The following is a 19,277-nucleotide window of genomic DNA, read 5'->3' on the forward strand; positions in this document are numbered from 1 at the left end:
TTTTTAATCTACCAATTGACTTTCCTCTAATACAGGTAAACATAACACAAATAATTCTGATTTTTAATAAATGAAAAGTTTACTTCTGGACTTTCTTTGGCTTTGAAAATGTTCCTGTTATTTTTAGATAGTACATTTATGCTGCCAAGTTTTAAAGAAAGTGAAATTCCTGAACTTTACAGAAATCACTGGTGTTATACAGCTGAAACTTACCATCTTCATATATAGAGAGACAGCATTTTCATAACAATTTATTCAAAACACTTATAAAAGCAAGTAGGAATAGAAAAAAGAGCAAGTTTCTTTTCCCTATTTAGTCTATGAATAAAAATAAGAGCATCACAGAATGACAGAATGGTTTGTGTTTGAAGGGATACCTTCCACTAGATCAGTTGCAATTACCAAATCTATTAATTTAAAATTATTTTTAAAATTTAAGTTATTCATTTAAAATATTTATAGAAACCGTAGCAAGAGTTATCAGTTTAATGACTAAAGATAACAAGAGATTTTAAATAGTTTGATACATGGGAGAGTAAGTTAAGGCAGTTAGTCTTAAAATCTTAAATATATTTTAAATTTCAAACCAGTTTAAATATATGTCTGAGTATTAAATGTCTTCTTAGTTATTATAAAATAGTACAAAATAGTTAATTATAAAATTAGCTATTATAAAATAGTACAAAATATATAAACTGGAGAAAATTAACCTTTCTAAATTACTGAGTGGCACCAGAACCTTCTGATTAAAATTGATATAGTCACCTTCTCACTTCTCCGTGTTACGTTACAGGACTTTGCACTGAATGCACACAAGTGCTTTGCAGCAGCTGCTGAGAAAAAGGGGAGTTTTGGCAGGTGCACAAAGGACAGCTGGAACTTTTGGCACCCAGGAAGGTGTAGGAGGGAGTTCTGGTTTTTTGTTACATAGAAGTCAGTTGAGGTTTGGGTACTGCTTAGGTGATACATTCTCCTTTTTACCTCCCACGTTTAGACAGGGATGGAATAGACATTATATTTCAGAGGACAGCAGTGATAAAAGTATTTCATTCCATTTTCAGAAGTCTTTGACAGCACAGTTGTTTCCCTCAACTCCATTCAAAGAAGTATCGGCTTCTCTACCACTGATCTTCAAAATTCATTTCATGATCAGAGCTAATAGCTAACCTTCCTTATTCAAAACCTCTCCGCACTAGGTTTCAGGGTTAAGACACTTTTAAGGTTGCTTTGTTCTACTGACTTGTTGTACATAATCTAAGGGAGTATTTTTGACAAAATTAGTCTCTCTGCTTTGTCCAGAGGCAAAGAGGCAATCTGTGGGGCTACTGCTAGAACTCCCTGTGCCTTATTCTCCTATAACACATCTTTTGGGGGTCTACCTTCATCCAATTCTTTGAATATATATTTAAATCTACAAAAGAAACACATGGTAGAAATCTAATTTGTGGGGAACATAATCTTGAGCTAAAGTTTGCCTTTTCTTTGCATAGACACCCACTTGCATGAATTACCCACATGCAGAGCATTTTATTTCATGAGATAAAAAAATCTAACTTGCATTATTCTGCACCCATTTTGCACAAGTAAACAGAGTGTGAAAGTTACAAGGTAGTGTGTAATCAAGACTGGTTTTTAGCTGGGTAAGCTGATGTTTTTCTCTGCTACCACTTTAGGATGAAGAAAGTTAAATGAAGGGGAAAGTTAAGAAGCTGACTCAGCAGAAAACAATCTACTAGCCCATGACAGTTCTTCGTGACTCTCTGACTTTGGAAACCATCTCCCTGCCCAAGAGAGAAGCAGCCTCACTTGTATTCATTTAAACACAGTTCATTACTTGAATTCTGGAGGTTGTTTTTTTTGTTTGCTTGTTTGTTTGTTTGTTTTGCTTTCCAAAACAACCCAATCCTGAGTCTTTTGATGATAAACTAGACCAAAGTCAACATCCAGTTTTAAAGCTATTAAACCTCAAGAAGCTGCAGCTATTTTCAGCAGGGCATCCCTGAGGGGAAGGAACTAGTGAAACTAGAAAGAGATTCTACAGTTTTTCAATTTCCTGCATAAAAAATAAAAAATAAGCATAATCAGACAAACAAACAAACAAACAAAAAAACAAATAAAAGCAACAAAACCAAAACAAAACCAAAAAGAAACAAAAAAACCTCCTGACTTCTTTTTCTTTTTCTTTTTTTTTTTTTTTTAAAGTGACCATAAATGACAAACCTATCTCCATCTTGAATGGGTGAAAAAACAAGCCACATCTTCCTTAGACTTGTGTTTAAGAAAGGGTTGGGTTAGGGGACAGCAGTCTTACTTTGTAAAAGTAGCCATATGAGCTGCTGATATTTCTGTCTATATCACATACATTGCTTGGCAGAAACAGAGGTTTCTCCCCACCCAGAACCTCATGGGGTTTCTCTGCAGGTGTAGGGTCTATTCACAAGTAACAGCTTGAGGCACTTGGATCTTTGCACATGGAATTGCTTGTTTGAATTCAATCAATACTGCAGCAGTAAGTATGCTGTTTGAAGTTTTGCCATGTACTTTTTTTTTTTTTTTTAAGAATTACCATACAAATCAAAATTATGCACAAGATATAATTATGTTTGCTAGTAGCATTCTTTCCTAAGAAAGAACAAACTGAGTTAGCACAGTAACTTTTACTGCTGGTTTTTATATTGCTCAAGACAAATACAAAGGTATTACTGAGTTTTATTTTATTAAGTGTTATTCTTAACAAAGAGTGTTACTCTTTGTTTAAACAAACAACCCAAAGGATTTCAAGCTACTCAGGCTCATTATTATAATGTATATAGAGAGTGCTTAACAAGTGGAAGCTTGGAATGAGCAGCTGCCTTTCAGAGAGGATTTGACAGCACAATCAATCAGACAGATATGGTCAACTATGTTATATCAACCTACACTTTCATTTTGTTTGAAAACACACAGGGAATAATTTCACCACCTAACCTTAGAAATCCAACTTCCTAAACTGGGAAGTTAGGCATGCCATGGAGAGATGTTCATGGAGAGACATGGACTCCTCCAGAGGTGGTTCAGAACAAATGGCCAATTGAGAGGCATTGAACTCTCTGGTGGAGCCTTTCTCACCCCAGTAACTATTATTTTATCACTCAAGTTCAGTGCCTAAAAAATGCTTTGACTGACCTCATCTGAGCTCTGCAATGCTGAAATGGATTTTAATCAAGTCACTTGTGATCCAAGATAACCTTTGTATGGGAAAAATCTCTCTAATGGAAAATTTCTCTTATGTTTATAATTGTAACTATTTAGTGTTCCAATGTGTCTTATGGCTCCACTGCCCTGGGTAGTCTATCAACATTGTCCAAAAGCATTTAAATAATAATGATACCTGCTTCTTGTTCTCACAGAAAGGGACATTAAAAAGATTCTTCCTTTGTCACTCTATCCATGTTGGTATGACATATGTGGAAACCAAAAACAGATGCAAAAGCACTCTTCATTTTGACCAAATGTGTTCCTTGTCAATGCAAAATCAAGGGTTTCAGGCATTTTATAAATTATTGGTGGCTTCTGGGTGGATACTGGAAGTTAAAGTTAAGAAGAAACAAACCTTCTCATTGCCATCAGCAAAATTTAATCTGACTAGGTGGGATTTTCCGTTTATGTTGGCAAACAGAAGCATTACATATTTGGACTGTTTATTCCGGTAACCTGAGCTAGCCTGCAGAACTGCAACATAGCTCTTTTGATTAGCTCCATGCAAAAAGATCTTGTGAGGTGGAAAGATCTCCTACTCTTTCTATATTTGGCAGGATCAACTCCATAAAATGTCCATTTTGCCACGCCTCTGATACCCCACTGCAGCTGCTTCCTCTCTTCATCCCACAGTGAGACATTAAAAAGTTTGGATGGAACCTTCTCCAAGTTTATCTGGATGTACAAAAAAGCCAAGAATGCACTTGTCAAGGTTACAAATATCTAGGGAGCTAGTGTAGTTTTTAGTCTAACTGGCTTTTTAAAATATAATAGAGGTCTGCCAGCTGAAAATTATTAACTGCCGGTTGAGCAGGGATTGTGAGTGCACTCTATAGGAGATGGAGCAGGAATTATAAGTACCTGTACTGCTGGAATTCTTACAGTACCTTAATAGAGCCATCCTACCACCAGATGTGCTTATAATGCTCTCAAAGTGCACTCTATATCTAGGCATTTGAGGCACTTACTTCATTTCATTCTCCTGTCTTGTAACTCAGGTTTCCTTTTTAGGGAGTGATAGGATTAATTCCTTTTCTTGATCCATATGCTGTGTGTGTGTTTTTGTTTTTGTTTTGTTTTGTTTTTTCATTATTATTTTTGTGAGATGGCCTTCCATGAGTCATTTATGTTTGAATTGATCTTGTAAGTTGTTTCAAGAGTCAAATGGAGCCTTACTTTGATGACTGTAGAAAACTTTAATACCCTTATATAGCTTTTAATATGGTCAAACATATGTTTTTTCTACAGCTTGTTTAAATGCCAGAAAGGTAATTATGAAGTGTTAGTTGGTCGGTGCCTCTTTTAAACTGCAACATATGGTTGAAATTAGCACTATAGTCGAGAAGAAGATAGAGCTTTTTTGAGATAATAGGCTCCATGATTTCTCTCTCATCTTGGGAAATAACTGAAAGTTGTAGCTTTAGGATGACCCAACAATACTTTCCTTTGATTCATTTTTGCTCCTCTGCCCTCTTAATAATATGATGATCGTCATTAAATAAGAATTAAAATAAGAATAAGAATAAAACAATAATGAAAACAGTTAAAAAAAAATCATAGAATCATAGAATATCCTGAGTTGGAAGGGACCCATAAGGATCATTGAGTCCAACTCCTGAATATGCTAGAATATGCATTTTGGTCTCAAACCTAATTTCTGAGGGGATATACTAGTTTGATGATGATCACTGCTATTTTATATCATTGTATGATCTGCCACAAGTTTCAGTTCTCTTTGTGCAAACTCGGTGTTTCATGAGAAATCAAGAAAGCTTGCAGCATAAATAGGTATAACAGTCTGTGATGAGACAGATATTATAACTACTCACAATTTCAAAATTTTTGAAGAAAAGAACTACTGCCTACCAGTTACCATTTTTTGCAATGCAGCCTTTGAAGTAAAAATAGGCTAGGGAAACTATTTCAGAAATAGTAATTCTCTTAAAAGGCTATGTCACTGAAGAGAGTGATTAGGGAAACCCCATCAACATATTTTAATTTAGTCATAATTATTTTTAGAGAACAGACTGTTTTCTTGTATATATATAAGGTTGGTATCAAATATGATCTCCTCAGCTGGAACAGCTAGTAAAAGAAAGTAATAACAGTAGTATGTAAACAAATAGGTACAGTTATCCCATTCAAGAATAATCATTCATTCTGCTAATGATGAAAAAGACAGGTCCTGCATATGAGTTCAGGTTCGCTGAAAAAGAAAGAAATATTAGTCTCACAGCTGTTTTATACTGGAGGGGTGTTTTGGTTTGGTTATTTTATAAGTCACTGAAGCATTTCTATAAAACAAGTATGCAAAAAGATTCAAGCCTTTTGATTTACTGCATTAAGCTTTTGAGGACTGCCATATACCATGCAAAGCCATGCCCAGTTCCATGCCTATTCACACTATTTTCCCATCAAAGCAAAGTATTTGATTTCAAAAAGAGACATTTCAAACTGACAACATTGGAAGTGACAACATGACTTGGCTCAGTGTGATTCAGAAACCGAAAACTATGCCCAGATTTTTCTCTCAATTTTCTTTTTGTTTTGGATTAACAATATAGTTTTTATGTTATCCTTTTTTTTTTTTTTTCCTCTCAGAAATTTTATTGTGGCAAGATATGGAACTGGATAAATATTTTGCCTTTCATAAGTAAGGGTGACTTTAAGCAGGAAGACAGGAAGGAAGACAAGAAAGCAGGAAGGAAGGGAGTTATCTCTAGCAGCTCAGTTGTCATTCAGATAATCTGGGAAAGCAGAGAAGAATTAGATTAGATAATTAGATATACTAATTATAATTCCATAGAAATTATCACAACTATCAACATAATGCATAGAACTGACATTATGTGACAGCCAGAAAACAGCAAGTGCTCCCATAACTTAAATGAATTCTCCACACTTGTGTTGCATAGGCTGCCTTTTCTTCTCCAGAGACAATATTCAAATGCTTTTAATTTATCTGCTTCCTTTAAAATAGTCTCTTCATTTAGTTACACTACTCAACCTGACCAAAGAAAAGAATAAAGAATTTATCAGGGAGAATAATTAAATTCCAGACCAAATTCACCACTGTTAAAAATGGGGGTATGTTTTCTGATGTCAGCTGACTGATTGCCATAAAATTGCACAGCAGATATTTTTAATTTTGTTGTTTCTCAGTTCTACAAAGCCTTTACCCTTTTCACTGAGATTAAAATTAATTCCTCCTCCCCTTAGCTGTCAAAATGAGGTGTGGAAGTTAATCTAATTGTCAAGGCTAACCTTACTCATGTGGAATGAAAAAGAAAAAGGCAAAATTTGATCAGTTGATAAAAAATCATGTGCTTTATAAACATAAATATATCTAAGTAGATTAAAATGACCCAGTGGAACCTGGTAACATTTTCACATCAAACAAGAAACTGCTGGTTTCTGCTTGACGAGCTGGAAGGGAAAGGATTTCTATAGAAACCTTCAGAGAAACTGTTGTTTCATTCACTTGTGTGACTGAATGAGTGTTCATGTATAGAAAAGGATGGATTCTAACTGAGATGTCTATTTATATAAGATGTTAATGAAGCTCAAGGCAATTGATTTAAAAACTTCTTATATCTAGAGCTCACAAATTATGGTGTTATCATCAAACATGGTCAGCATAAGTATCTGCATATATAGTTCTTCTCCAGATATTCACCAAATATTATTATCACAATAGGGTGATCTGATGATTATGCACACATATATACATTGACATCTCTACTCAGTGTCATCTTAACACTTTCCCTTGAATACATCATCAACTTACTCACTATCTTAAGCAATTCCTCAATCTATCATGGATTCTTGAAGACAGGAGGACCGTCTATCTATGGGCAAAGGTCTTTCAACTTCAGTGATAAAACAGTACGTAACATTTCATCAGATTTGATGTACTTGGGTCCAGTATTCTAAATGCTTTTAAAAAAAACACATTTTTAAAGTGCTTATATTGGTGTAATTACTATTTGAGATGTGACTTGACTACCCATTTAGTGTGTTGGGATGAGGTTCTGAAACACTCCAGTACATACTTAACATGAATATTTCCATTAGAAATCAATGTGACAACATGCATGATGAAACTTGAGCATGTGCAGAAGTGTTTCCCGGACTAGGGTTTGGTGAGCAGGAAACCAATAACAGTGATAAGAAATTCCATCATCTCCTCTGCTTTCACAGCACAGGGTAAGATAAAGTGGTTAAAAATGCTTGTATTCCAGTTTTGCTGGTGTTCCCATTCTTGCTGCCATCTGGAAACAGGATGTTCAGAAACTCTGGACAAATGGCAACTGCATATATTTAATAGACTAAAACAAGATGCTTATATTTGTTGCATGCAGGCAAAATGACTGCTTGCACATGCTGTACTTGGTCCTACCACTTTTTCAGCCACATTAGTGTGGACAGATTAGAAAAGATGTGCACCAGTATAACAGATATATTATTTGTGCCTTTGTCTTCCAACTCTTTCTCCAAGATGAATCGAGTCTGTAGCTGGTAAATGTAAAAATAAAAAACACTTGCATAAAATATAATAGACATGTATCTTTTTGGTATAAACATTCAATCTGATATATTGATATATTTATAATTAACATAAGAGCTCTGCTTTGAAAAGCTACTAACCACTAAACATAATAAATATTGATAAGTATTTGAAGTTCATTATTTTGCATCAGTACCTGTCTTTCAGTGAGGTCAAGGTTTACTGCTATCTCATACCGCCTCAGCCTGGTCAAATAGTTATGATGAGCAAATTCTGCTTCTAGCTCTCTGATTTGTTCCTTGGTGAAAGCTGTCCTTTCCTTCCTGGGTTTACTGTTGACCTCTGACTTGTAGTTTCCTTCTTGGGAATCTGGAAAAAAAAAATAAATATATGACATTGAAATATTGAGAAGTGTATAGCTAAATAAGAAACAACCTCAAAGTTAACATGCCTGCCTTCCACATAAGTTAAATTCTTCAAACTTTCTTCTCAGAAACACACCTTTGCCTTTATACCTATGGATGCTTCCCTGTAAATCAGGAAAGCATCAGTAATTGTGACAGACATGAACTGCTGCTTCCATTCATGCACATCAAACATTAGCTCTAAAACCTTACAGTGTTTCATTTCCGTAATGGTTCTCTGTAGAAGTTCTGCAAAGCTTCAACTCTCTCCCATTTCTGGCAACTCTCAGTGCATCCAACCATTACAGGATGTGCGTCTTTTGAGTATTGTTTTAATGAGTAATACTTTAAGAATTGCTAACTTCTATCATTTCACTGATACCTTAAGCCAAAGCTCTATTTTAAAGAATACCCTTTAAGGTTTAGTCCTATCATGCCTTCAGTGAAAGAAAACAGACAAACCATAGGAAATTTGACAAGCATCAACAAGAAAACAGTGAGTACACCCCATGTGGTAATGGGGGCCCATCTTATCCATGCCAAGGTGCAGGTAAGGAGGTTATGCCATAGCCAATGTCAGTATAAGAAATTTCTTACTGTTACAGCTGATGACCAAAAAATACTTTTGGCCACAATCAAAGGAGCTTTTCTCAAATTTTCATAACCATCCTCCTGGTTCCTCAGAAAGAGGTGCATTCAGTCCTGAGCCAAAGTACTGAACTCAGTGACAGTCATTCAGTGGCTGTCAATGAAGTCTATTTAAAACACAGAATCACAGAATCACAGAATCGTCTAGGTTGGAAGAGACCTCCAAGATCACCCAGTCCAACCTCTGACCTAACACTAACAAGTCCTCCACTAAGCCATATCACTAAAATAAAACAGATCAAACTGTAAAGAAAGAGAGGGAGGGAGAGAAAGAAGAGAAAGAAGAGAAAGAAGAGAGAGAGAGAGAGAGAAAGATAGAAAGAAAGAGAAAGAAAGAGAAAGAAAAAGAAAGAGAAAGAGAGAGAAAGAGAAAGAGAAAGAGAAAGAAGGAAAGAAGGAAAGAAGGAAAGAAGGAAAGAAAGGAAGGGAGGGAGGGAGGGAGGAAGACAGGAAGGAAGGCAGGAAAAGAAAGGAAAGGAAAAGAAAGGAAGGAAGGAAGGAAGGAAGGAAGGAAGGAAAAGAAAGGAAGGAAGGAAGGAAAGAAGGAAGGAAGGAAGGAAAAGAAAGGAAAGGAAGGAAGGAAGGAAGGAGGGAAGGAAGAGAAAAAGAAAGAAAAGAAAGAAAGAAAGAAAGAAAGAAAGAAAGAAAGAAAGAAAAAGAAAGAAAGGAAAGAGAAAGAAAGAAAGAAAGAAAGAAAGAAAAAGAAAGAAAAAAAGAAAAAGAAAAAGGAAGGAAGGAAGGAAGGAAGGAAGGAAGGAAGGAAGGAAGGAAGGAAGGAAAGAAAGAAAGAAAGAAAGAAAGAAAGAAAAAGAAAAAGAAAAAGAAAGAAAGAAAAGAATGAGAGGAAAAGAGAGGGAGAAATGGAGGGGCGGGGAGGGAGGGAGAGGGAGGGAGAGAGAGAGAATTGGAGGAGAACCGGACATTTATAAGTTTGGGAATGATACTACACCTATAAATCCAAAATTAACAGGAGATCAGTAGGAGTATCATTAGTCAAACTCTGGCTTCAAGAACCATCTTAAAAATGTCTCATATAAATTCACACTTCAGCTGCTGACTTAAATAGAAACCTGCATCAACATCCAAAAGAACAGGCCCATAAGAAATCACTCCCTGGGACTCTGTGTCAGATGAATCATCAACATGCCTGAGACTGTCCAACTGGCCAGTGAATCTAGTTTCAAAATTACGGTCAATTATCTACATTTTATAAAAGTATAAAAAATGTTTTCACTTTTTATCCTTTTTATTAGTTACTTTGTAGTGTGGATGGGAACTTTTTTTTTTTCTTTTGGTCAGGAGAATTGCTGATGCTTGACTCAGTGCTAAAGTCACTAATTTATGACATTTTAAAGCTCACGGATTCAAATCACCAAGACTCTTAACTTCTGCTGACATGACATAGAACTCTGCTTTGTACGTGTGATGTAATGCTGGTGTGTATACTGAGGACAGCCACAAAAGTGGCTGTATGGGTAGGGGATATGTTTGGCCCCAGCCAGTCAGACTTCTCTTGGAAGAACCCCATTAGACAACACACACATCAGCAGTGTGGAGACAAGGTCTGTTATCTAGACTCGACATAGAGAACTTGATAGATCAAAATCACCTTAAACCTAGTTCTTTTATACTAGTTGGCAAACTAGACGCTGTAACTTCTGTCTGCATTTTTCAGTTGCAGGAAGATACACATACCTTTTCTTCCCCAAAATTTCCCATTCTACAACCTCATCATATGCCTGTGCAGGTCCAAATACTATATAGATGACCCGAACTTAAATTCTTATGCCTCTATTTCAGCTTTCCAATGAATCACTGAAAAGAGGTACCTAAACCATTTTTTTCAGCATTCTGATTTACTGTTCCTTATACTACCAGAGGTGTGTTTCATACATGTTTGAAAGAAGGTGGGTGTGCATGTTGCTTACCTACAGTACAACACAAAAATGTATTTCATGCAAGTCATTGCTGAAGACCTCTTTGCACCCTTGATAAACCTGGGCCCGTGTGAGGCCATGAGCCAAGCAGTCTTCCCATATCCATAATTGCAAGAAAGATCCATGACAGTTTTCCATGCTGGAGGCTGTGACCTTAAATAAAAGTAATGCGCTTACAGACGACACTGACACCATAACGAAATTTCAATATTACAAATAAAGACATAAATCAGGAAATGAAACAGAAAGTGGGGTTGGGTGTTTAAAAGCTTGGTAGCCAATGTTGTAGTGAATAGTCAAAGGCAAAAACTTTGGGAGTACCCATCCAAAAATCTCTCAGGAGAATCTCAATTTCTATAAGTGTCTGAGACTTGTAATGCAATCACTTTTTCTGAAGGCAGATGACTGTACAGCCAGTAAAGCTATAATGAGCCATGTCATCTTTCGGGCTAATGTCCAAAAGGTTCTGAGTTCCCAACTTATAAATGCCATCAGAATCTAAATTCCGGGTTCCTGGGCTACTAATATAAGGAGAAAGAAATGTAACTGCTAGAGTAGCAATTGTCCTTCATGTTTGCCAGCACAGAGATTCAGCACTGCTAGAAGTGTTAGCCCACACAGATCCTGTGTGAATATAAGCACGCTTGAACAACTGGTTATTACGACATTCCTGCCGTTGCTGCATGCTACCTTTAAGAAAATGTCAGATTGTTAATGCCTGGCAGCCACAGTTCTGTCAGCAGTATGATTTCATCAGCAGACTGACACAGTGGCAAAGTTTCAGGATTTTTGCGTGGGGTGTTTTTTTGTTTGTTTGTTTTTTGTTTTGTTTTGTTTTGTTTTTTGGTGCATGACATTGAATGCATTTGCCACACTGCTTGCTGTTTGCAGACATATGCCTGCTGAGGCAGATCCCAGCCAGTGTGCTGAATGTCTGTGACTGCACACAAATCCCTAAACGATTTTTCCCTTTGTCACACATACCTGTCTGGGCTGTCAAGGCCTGCTTCACATTTCCTTCATCATAGAGCAGGTTAAACAACATATTATGGGGAACTTGACAAGAGCCTACTCTTGCTCACCTCTCCAAACAGCAAAATATTCATATTTATATTACTTTAGATGTGTTTGGTCTGCAGTAGCGTTGAACTCAGACAAATTCAGTGCCGGGGCCACTACAGATACTGATAGCCTTCGTGACTTAGTGTGCCCACACCATTGTCTTTAGGTGATGGAACTGCAAGTTTAGCTCTTAAAGCTCATTGCTGTAGTCACACTGAGTCATCATACAATATATGGAAGAGCTCAGTCATGAATTGATTTTTTTTTCATTATTCAGTGTTCATTTTTACTCTCTTTGAGTCACTATAAATGCTAAGAATTTAGAATATTTTTATAATTTGGCTGTAACAAAGTTAGAAATCAAAGTCTCTTCAACCACATTGTTAGTAATATCTTTAATGAATCAGATTTTTGTAAGAAATATATGCAAGTACAATAAAAAAATGTTAAACTGTGATTATTTTCATTTCTATAAGCATACATACTTGAAATCTTGTAATTGTCAAGATACTCTGAAAAAAACATGTTATACTCAAAAATAGCTGAAAGCAACATTGGAGAGGTAAGCAGAAACCTGAAGCAAGGATGACTCTCCCTCACAGTACTGAGGTTCACACAACAGAATGAATGGAATCCTTGGCAATCTGTTTCAGAAAAGGCCTGGCCAGCAAGACAATGGTATTTTGCTTAATGCACTTGAGATATTGAAAATGTATCTAAAAAGACACTTAGATTGTTTTCAGTTAGGTGAATGCCAGTTAGGAACCCTTGCTGTCATCTGATTTTCTCTGTTGCAGTGTTACTGTGGTTCATGTGCAGATTTCCTTTTATTTCCCATTGACAACATGCTACCCAGTAATTTCTAGAAATGTTACTGCCCTAAATTTTGGTTGTTTTAACTTTCAAACCAGTAAATTGAATTATTTTGCTTGCTTCTTTTTAATAGTCTCTGTAGAACTAGGACTGGGAGCTCCCATCTCTTTCTGACCTTCGGGTCTCTGTTCACATCACCTGACTAGTTTCTCTTTGGTAGAAAATGGGTGGGAGACTTGGAAGAGATTTTTGGCAGAACTAATGTCAGCTCACATCTGTTTTGCAGCTGTTGCAACTAGGGAAAGAAAAACGTCCCAGAAACCTTTATTTTCTTCTACTGGCTACATCTTATGCCAAATGGTAGGTGTAGAGGCAGAGAACAAAGCCTGTAGGGATCTAAGTTACACTCCTTGCCTCTCAAAAGGCACACATAAAATATATACAGATGGTACAAACCACTTGATGAAAAATACAGCAATCTATATTATCTGTCTTCTGCTTTATCCCAGATGAATTCTGGCACACTCTCACAAGACATAGCTTACATGCAGGTATTAGTACCTTATCAGTCTCTTTTTGCAAACCTTTGTTCTTTGGATGTCAAGTAATGTAGGCAGTTAAACATGGCTTTGAGGTGTGCAGGTCATACCACTTTCTCATAGCTGTTCTTATTAGTTTTCAAAAACTCTTTAATATCCCCTGTTGGACAAAAATGCCTGTTGATAACTGGTATAGAAGGTACCATTTAGAGAGTCATTCAAACTTTAAAATGACTGTATAAAAGACATAATGATTTTGGAAGCTTAGATTTTTTACTAAGCTTAGCAGCAGCTCAAAAATTATTACAAGTATCTATATATATGTATGCATATCGTTACTAATTGTGCTAGTCCACACTCTCAAAAGTTACTTCTCCTTTACTCAAAGGAACAGATTGATGTTTATCCCAACATTTGTATTGTCCTATCAGAGTTCCCATTTCCTTCATTCTACATCACTGAGAGATGAAGCATACCAAGTAAGCATAGCATCTGAGTGTGGAACAGAAAAAGCGGACCTTTTGGCATTTTCACTTTTGATACATGCCTACGGGAAGAAAGGCCTGCTCACAGAATAAGGAAAAATACTGATTAGAACATCAGTGATACAAAGAACCGCTGCTGAGTAGGGTCAGAATCAGGTGTAGAATTTGCAAGAAGCACCTGCTATTTTTTTCCTTTATCAGTTCAACAGTTGACATACCTTCATTTCTCAGACAGAAATTCTCTCACTTAATACCTGTAATGTAAGATTCCAGACAAAAAAAAAAAAAAAAATCAAAGAATAAGATTGCTAGGGTTCCATTAGCTGTTGCTGACGGTTTCCAGATCCTGATATTTGTACTGAGAGTGAGCGGTGACAGCAAACACTAATAATTTGTGACAAAAAGGCCATCAGAATTTCACCCCTAGAACTGTTATTCAATATCCAGTCTCCCAACTTTCATTCACATTTTCCAACACTTATTCTCAGAAAGTCAATAACATGAACTACCTATTTCTACATTTATATCACTATAAAGTTATAGCAAAAATGGATAAATTAGATGTTCTTAAATGCGTACCTTCCTATAAACAATGCTCAAGTGTTTGCGTAAACAACTGCTGCAAAATTTAATTTATTTACTTTATTTTTTTTTATTTCTTTACTTTAAAATGAAATAATTTATTCAAAGAAATCAAGGTGAAAAGCTTCTGCTTCTGGGTATCTTAGTACTTCTGAGTGCATTTCTTTCAAACTTAATTCCTCTACATTTGTTTAAATCACTAACGTGAACAAAGAGCTTCTAAACATCAATAAGACACAACAGTGGTATGTGACTAAATGCCAAAGGCTTTTTTTTTTTTTTCCTTCAACATATTTGCAATATGAACTTAGGGAAAAACTACTTTAGTATCTGGGCAATAATCTAGCAAAATATCATTAATTTGAAATACACTTATGAACAAAATAAGCAACTTTGTGTTGCTACATTTGCAAAGGGATATTAAAGAGAGGAAAAAATTACTTTTTAATGGTAGGAAGTACTTATATACAGCTGAATTACCTGATCTGATTGTTTCTGATACTTTATAGTCAACTATACTTTCTGACAAAATGAAATAGTTCAGTGAGATACAAGCAAGGAGTTGGCATAAAGGTCCCCATATAGTTCTTATTATTTTGCCCACAACTACATGTGAGAACAAGATTTACCCAGAAGTGGTCAGTTTCAGACATTTTTGACATTTAATAGATAATGCTAAGCAGTTTTTCCATTACATTTTTTTTCTAAATTTTCTGTTCAAAGTTGCTCAGACTTAATACGTAATCTTACTCTGTGTTTAAAACACTGCCCACTGCTTTCCAGCATCCTTGGAAGGTTTTACGCAGTTAAAAGTGCAGTTCCAAATTGCTGAACATAGTCAATTAGAGTGTCTCTTGAGATTTTCTGGAGGTGAAACTCACTAAACATATTTAGAGAATCTCTTCTGAAAACTGGTATGAACACCATCTTCATTTCCATAATTCACAACCCTGCATGTGCAAATGGCACAGTAGCACAAGTATGATGTCAAAATTACATGAAGCTTTCTTTCCATTCTAATGAAAGCAAACTTTTGTTTGCTTATTGAATTAATGCTTTTTTAACCCAGTCTGTGACAATTTACAAATTAAAACAGCCTCATATTCACTCCCCCAAAAAATACAAACTGGCATAGCAAAACCTGTTGGTATTCTAAAACACTCTATATACCGTTCTAAAACATTACCTACTAATTGTTGCTGCCAGCCTTTCTTGTTACTGCTTCCTGAAACCACAATTCCAGGAATTATGCTACAGTACTGGAAACACTGATTCACGACACTATGATAGCTAATGCTATAGATTCTTGAAGATACCTATGGTGGAAATGATGTACTTATGACAGGCCATATGATCTATCTAACTATATACATGTCATTTATTATTTAAACCTTGCAAATATGGAAGCCAAAATATGAATTCTCCCATACTGCTACACCTTAGTAGATCTTCATGTGGAAAATGCTCAATACCAAATGTTTGTATAATTACAGCTTAGATTTACCTAGATTAGTAAAAGAGACTTGAAAGATATTTTAAGAAAAAACAAAACCTAAAAATTTGTCTAAAAAGTCAATACAGCATTTCCCTTACAGAAACCTTACAGGATATATTTCAAAAGGACTTTTTCCAGTGGGACTTCCACCTCCCATTTGGAGTTCTGGAGACACATCTCTTACATGCAGCGTTGGATACACAAGAAGACTGTTTGCCTATTTTCAGGATCATTTTTTTTAATTAGCTTCCATGCTGAAGAGTTTCATTAAATGAAGGTGGAAGCTACCACCAACATTTACCCACCGAGCAGTGAGTCCTCCTGAGAAAGAGTAGCTTACAGATATAAAACAAGAAATTTTCCACCAAGAATCCTCTAAGAAAGACAACTAAGTGGAGAAAATGGTATTTGAGATAGGAGCTCATGTAATCTTCTTTCCCTTGTGTCTCACCTACTTGACATCTCCCAAAGAGGCTCTTTCCTATCCAAAGGAAGAAAAATAAAAGTGAAGAGCAATCACCCCTCCTCCCCATCCCCCAAACACTGTGTGTGCCTCAGTCATCAGCACTGGTCTGTTGAAAGCCCCTCCCTTGGCAGCAGCTGTACCTTTTCTAAAGGAGGCATTAAAATACTCCTCTGGGCCCTACTTTATTGTATAAAAAATACTTAGGAAAACAGATTTTTCCTGTGAAAATGGTACATGAAAGATCTAAAGCACTACAAACTTTAGAGAAGTGTCTGCTTAAGAAAAGAGCATATAACACACAGAACTTATTCATATAATCACCTCTCAACAAGTCTTATCTCCCTAAAACACTGAGTTGCTGTTTTCATTTTAGCTTTGTGAAGCAGGGAAAACACTATGTTGCCAAAAATCCTGGAGCAGCTACCAGAATTTTGAAACTCAGGTTTAAAAAAAGGCCATTTTTAATTCCTGTATGAAATAAAATAATAAAATAAAATAAAATAAATTAAAATAAATAAATAATGCACTCTGAATGTTTTAATCATTTTGACCAGTAAGCTTTTGACACAGATTCTTTCTAACAAGTGGGTGTACATCTGTCTCTTTGTCACAGTCAAAATATAGCTGAGGTTGCTCCACATAGAATGAATTTCATTGTCATAAAATACCAAATATTTAGCTTAAGATATTGTCAGCAGCAACAGTCTAGGTGAGGCTAGAGAGTGGAAAATTATGTTGCAGTGATCTGCTGCTAAGAAATATACACAAATATTATAGTAGTATGTATCTTGTATGTGCTATCCGGAATTTAAATATCATGAAAATAGGTGTGGTTCTTTTGTTTGTTTTCTTTTTTGTTTGTTTGTTTTGTGTGTTTGTGTGTGTGTGTTTGTTTTCTCTGCAAAGTTAGACTGACAGTCTTATTATTAAGAATCCAAAGTGCAGTTTGGAAGAGAACATATGTTGAGCAATGCATTTTAGAGACCTTGATTCTAAATTATCTTCGTTATATAAATGTCCATTAGTTTTATATATTTTCAAATCTAACTTGAAAGTCCCTTGCATTTAAAACAGCAATTCCGCTGCAAGACTAGGAATGTCTGCTTCCCGAATGGCAGTCAGCCATTCACTGTGAATTTCCAAGTATCATTCTAATTAAAAATTCATTGTTGCATTTCATCCATAGGCAATTAGACATTTTTTTTTTTAACATGCAGTGACTATAGTAACCTTATCCAAGATTTGCTGAAATCAAGTTGCATTCTCCAGACTTCACCGAGTGTAAAGTCTGTTGCTCTTTCCTCCTTAGCTATATAGGTGTTATATATAGATAATACCATTGCCCACACTCCTCACATACAAGACATTAAAGAAAAGTAAAGGCAATATCTATAGTAATATTGGTAGGTCTTGTAAGAGACCATGTTACAAGTTGTGGCAAAATGGAGCAAATGGCCTAGAAATGAGCGTGCCATCTGGGCCAATTTCTAAGTCTAGGCCAAGTTCTTCCCCAAATTGCAATGGGTCAAGACTGGTGCAAACTCAAAAATACCAGTGGAATCACTTCTCCATTACCAGAGTGTCAGAGCTGATTTTGATCCCATTATACATCCCAGTTTACTTTGTGTGTGATCATGATAGGTTTTGAGCTGATTAAAGAAAGGTATTTTCTTAGGCTCCTATGTATATATATTCTCAAAATATATATGTAGAACTCAGAGTTGAAATCTTGCTGACTTCTAAGTTTGCTTTTTAAAAAATAAAAATAAAAAAATATCGCAAATGCATAAGTTTCTGGGGGGGGGGGGAGGGGGGTGGAGTTTGTACCTAAGCCAGAGAATCCAGGCTTTTAGTTTTCCATACTTAGCAATAAAAGTTGAAACACTTACAAAACTTGGAGTTTCTTTAGAGCTCTGTATTACCTTACTTACCCATCTTTCCAAAGCAGGTCTTCAGGATACAGTTACACAAAGGAAAATGGGTACCAACAATTCTACTTTAACTCTTTCTAAGTATTATTTTATTCCTATGCTAATAAGAGTTATTCCTATGCTACAGGAAACAAGAAGCCATTTCACAGTGGTATTTTTGAGCGCAGTTCTTCCACGTGTGCTACACTTGCTTGCTTTTTTTTTTTTTTTTTCATCATGGAACAGATTTCTCTGGGACTCCTTAATGATGCAGTGAAAATTTTATATATGTTGAGCATGTGACAGAAAGAAACAGTGTCTGGAGAAAATCTAACATCCAATATTTCTACTTAATCCTATGTTAGAATGTCCTTTCTCTTTTCTTTTTATTTTTCAATCAGTCTGCCTGAAGTGTTTTATCTCTTTTTAAAAACTGTCCTTTTGAAAAAAACATATCTGGCCTCTGCAAAGTCTGCAGCACCTTACAGAATCGCAGGATCATAAATCATTATCCGTCTCAGTCTTAACGTGTGTCCCAGTCCTCACAAGGAATAGCATGTGGTTCTTCTCTGCCTTACTGGCTGCTGTTGATGGACATGGATCAACTCATGTGGCATAACTGCATCTAGTGTAAGGCACAAATGTAATCCCCGCCTGGTTCTTTAAGAAATACCAGAGATTTCTGTGCAAACACATATGCCTGCATATGTTTTAGTGACATGTTTTGTAAATCTTGTTATCCCTGAGAAAGCATTAAAATGAAGCCAACAGCCCCAATTGTGCTCATAACATACCTTAGTAGATATTCAGACTTTTTTTTCTTTTTTTTTTTTTCTTTTTTTTTTTTTTAAACAGAAAAACACACGTACTCTTATACCAACAAAGGTTGACTGTTATGGCTGTATTCTACTATTCAATTCAAGGTTTACTTTACAACATTGTGCTGAGGTATAACTTTAACTATAAAAATGGAAAAACAGTGGAAAGTACTTTCACACATGCAATTAAATGGAATTACCTATCTTTCAGGGGAAACCAAAATAAGAGGGGTTATAAAATAAATTTTTTCAGATGTTCAAACTAATTATACTATTGGCTTTCAGAACAGCCATGAAAGTTTTCGGTTTTTACTTAAAAGTATTACTATCTGTTAATGTTAGATAGAAAATCTCCTAATGACTACTTTAGAAGT

The 19,277-nt window shown here is 35.7% G+C and overlaps 1 protein-coding gene across 1 annotated transcript in view; it reads right to left on the reverse strand.

Annotated features, from left to right (window-relative positions):
• MEOX2 (mesenchyme homeobox 2) overlaps positions 1–19,277 on the reverse strand; it is a 54,828-nt gene that overhangs the window by 5,680 nt on the left and 29,871 nt on the right. Inside the window, exon 2 of the mRNA XM_035562427.2 lies at positions 7,941–8,113. Coding sequence (XP_035418320.1) covers positions 7,941–8,113 — 173 coding nt within the window. The remainder of the gene's footprint in view (positions 1–7,940; positions 8,114–19,277) is intronic.

Source organism: Cygnus atratus, chromosome 2 (assembly GCF_013377495.2).
Source record: "Cygnus atratus isolate AKBS03 ecotype Queensland, Australia chromosome 2, CAtr_DNAZoo_HiC_assembly, whole genome shotgun sequence".
Classification (NCBI taxonomy): domain Eukaryota; kingdom Metazoa; phylum Chordata; class Aves; order Anseriformes; family Anatidae; genus Cygnus; species Cygnus atratus.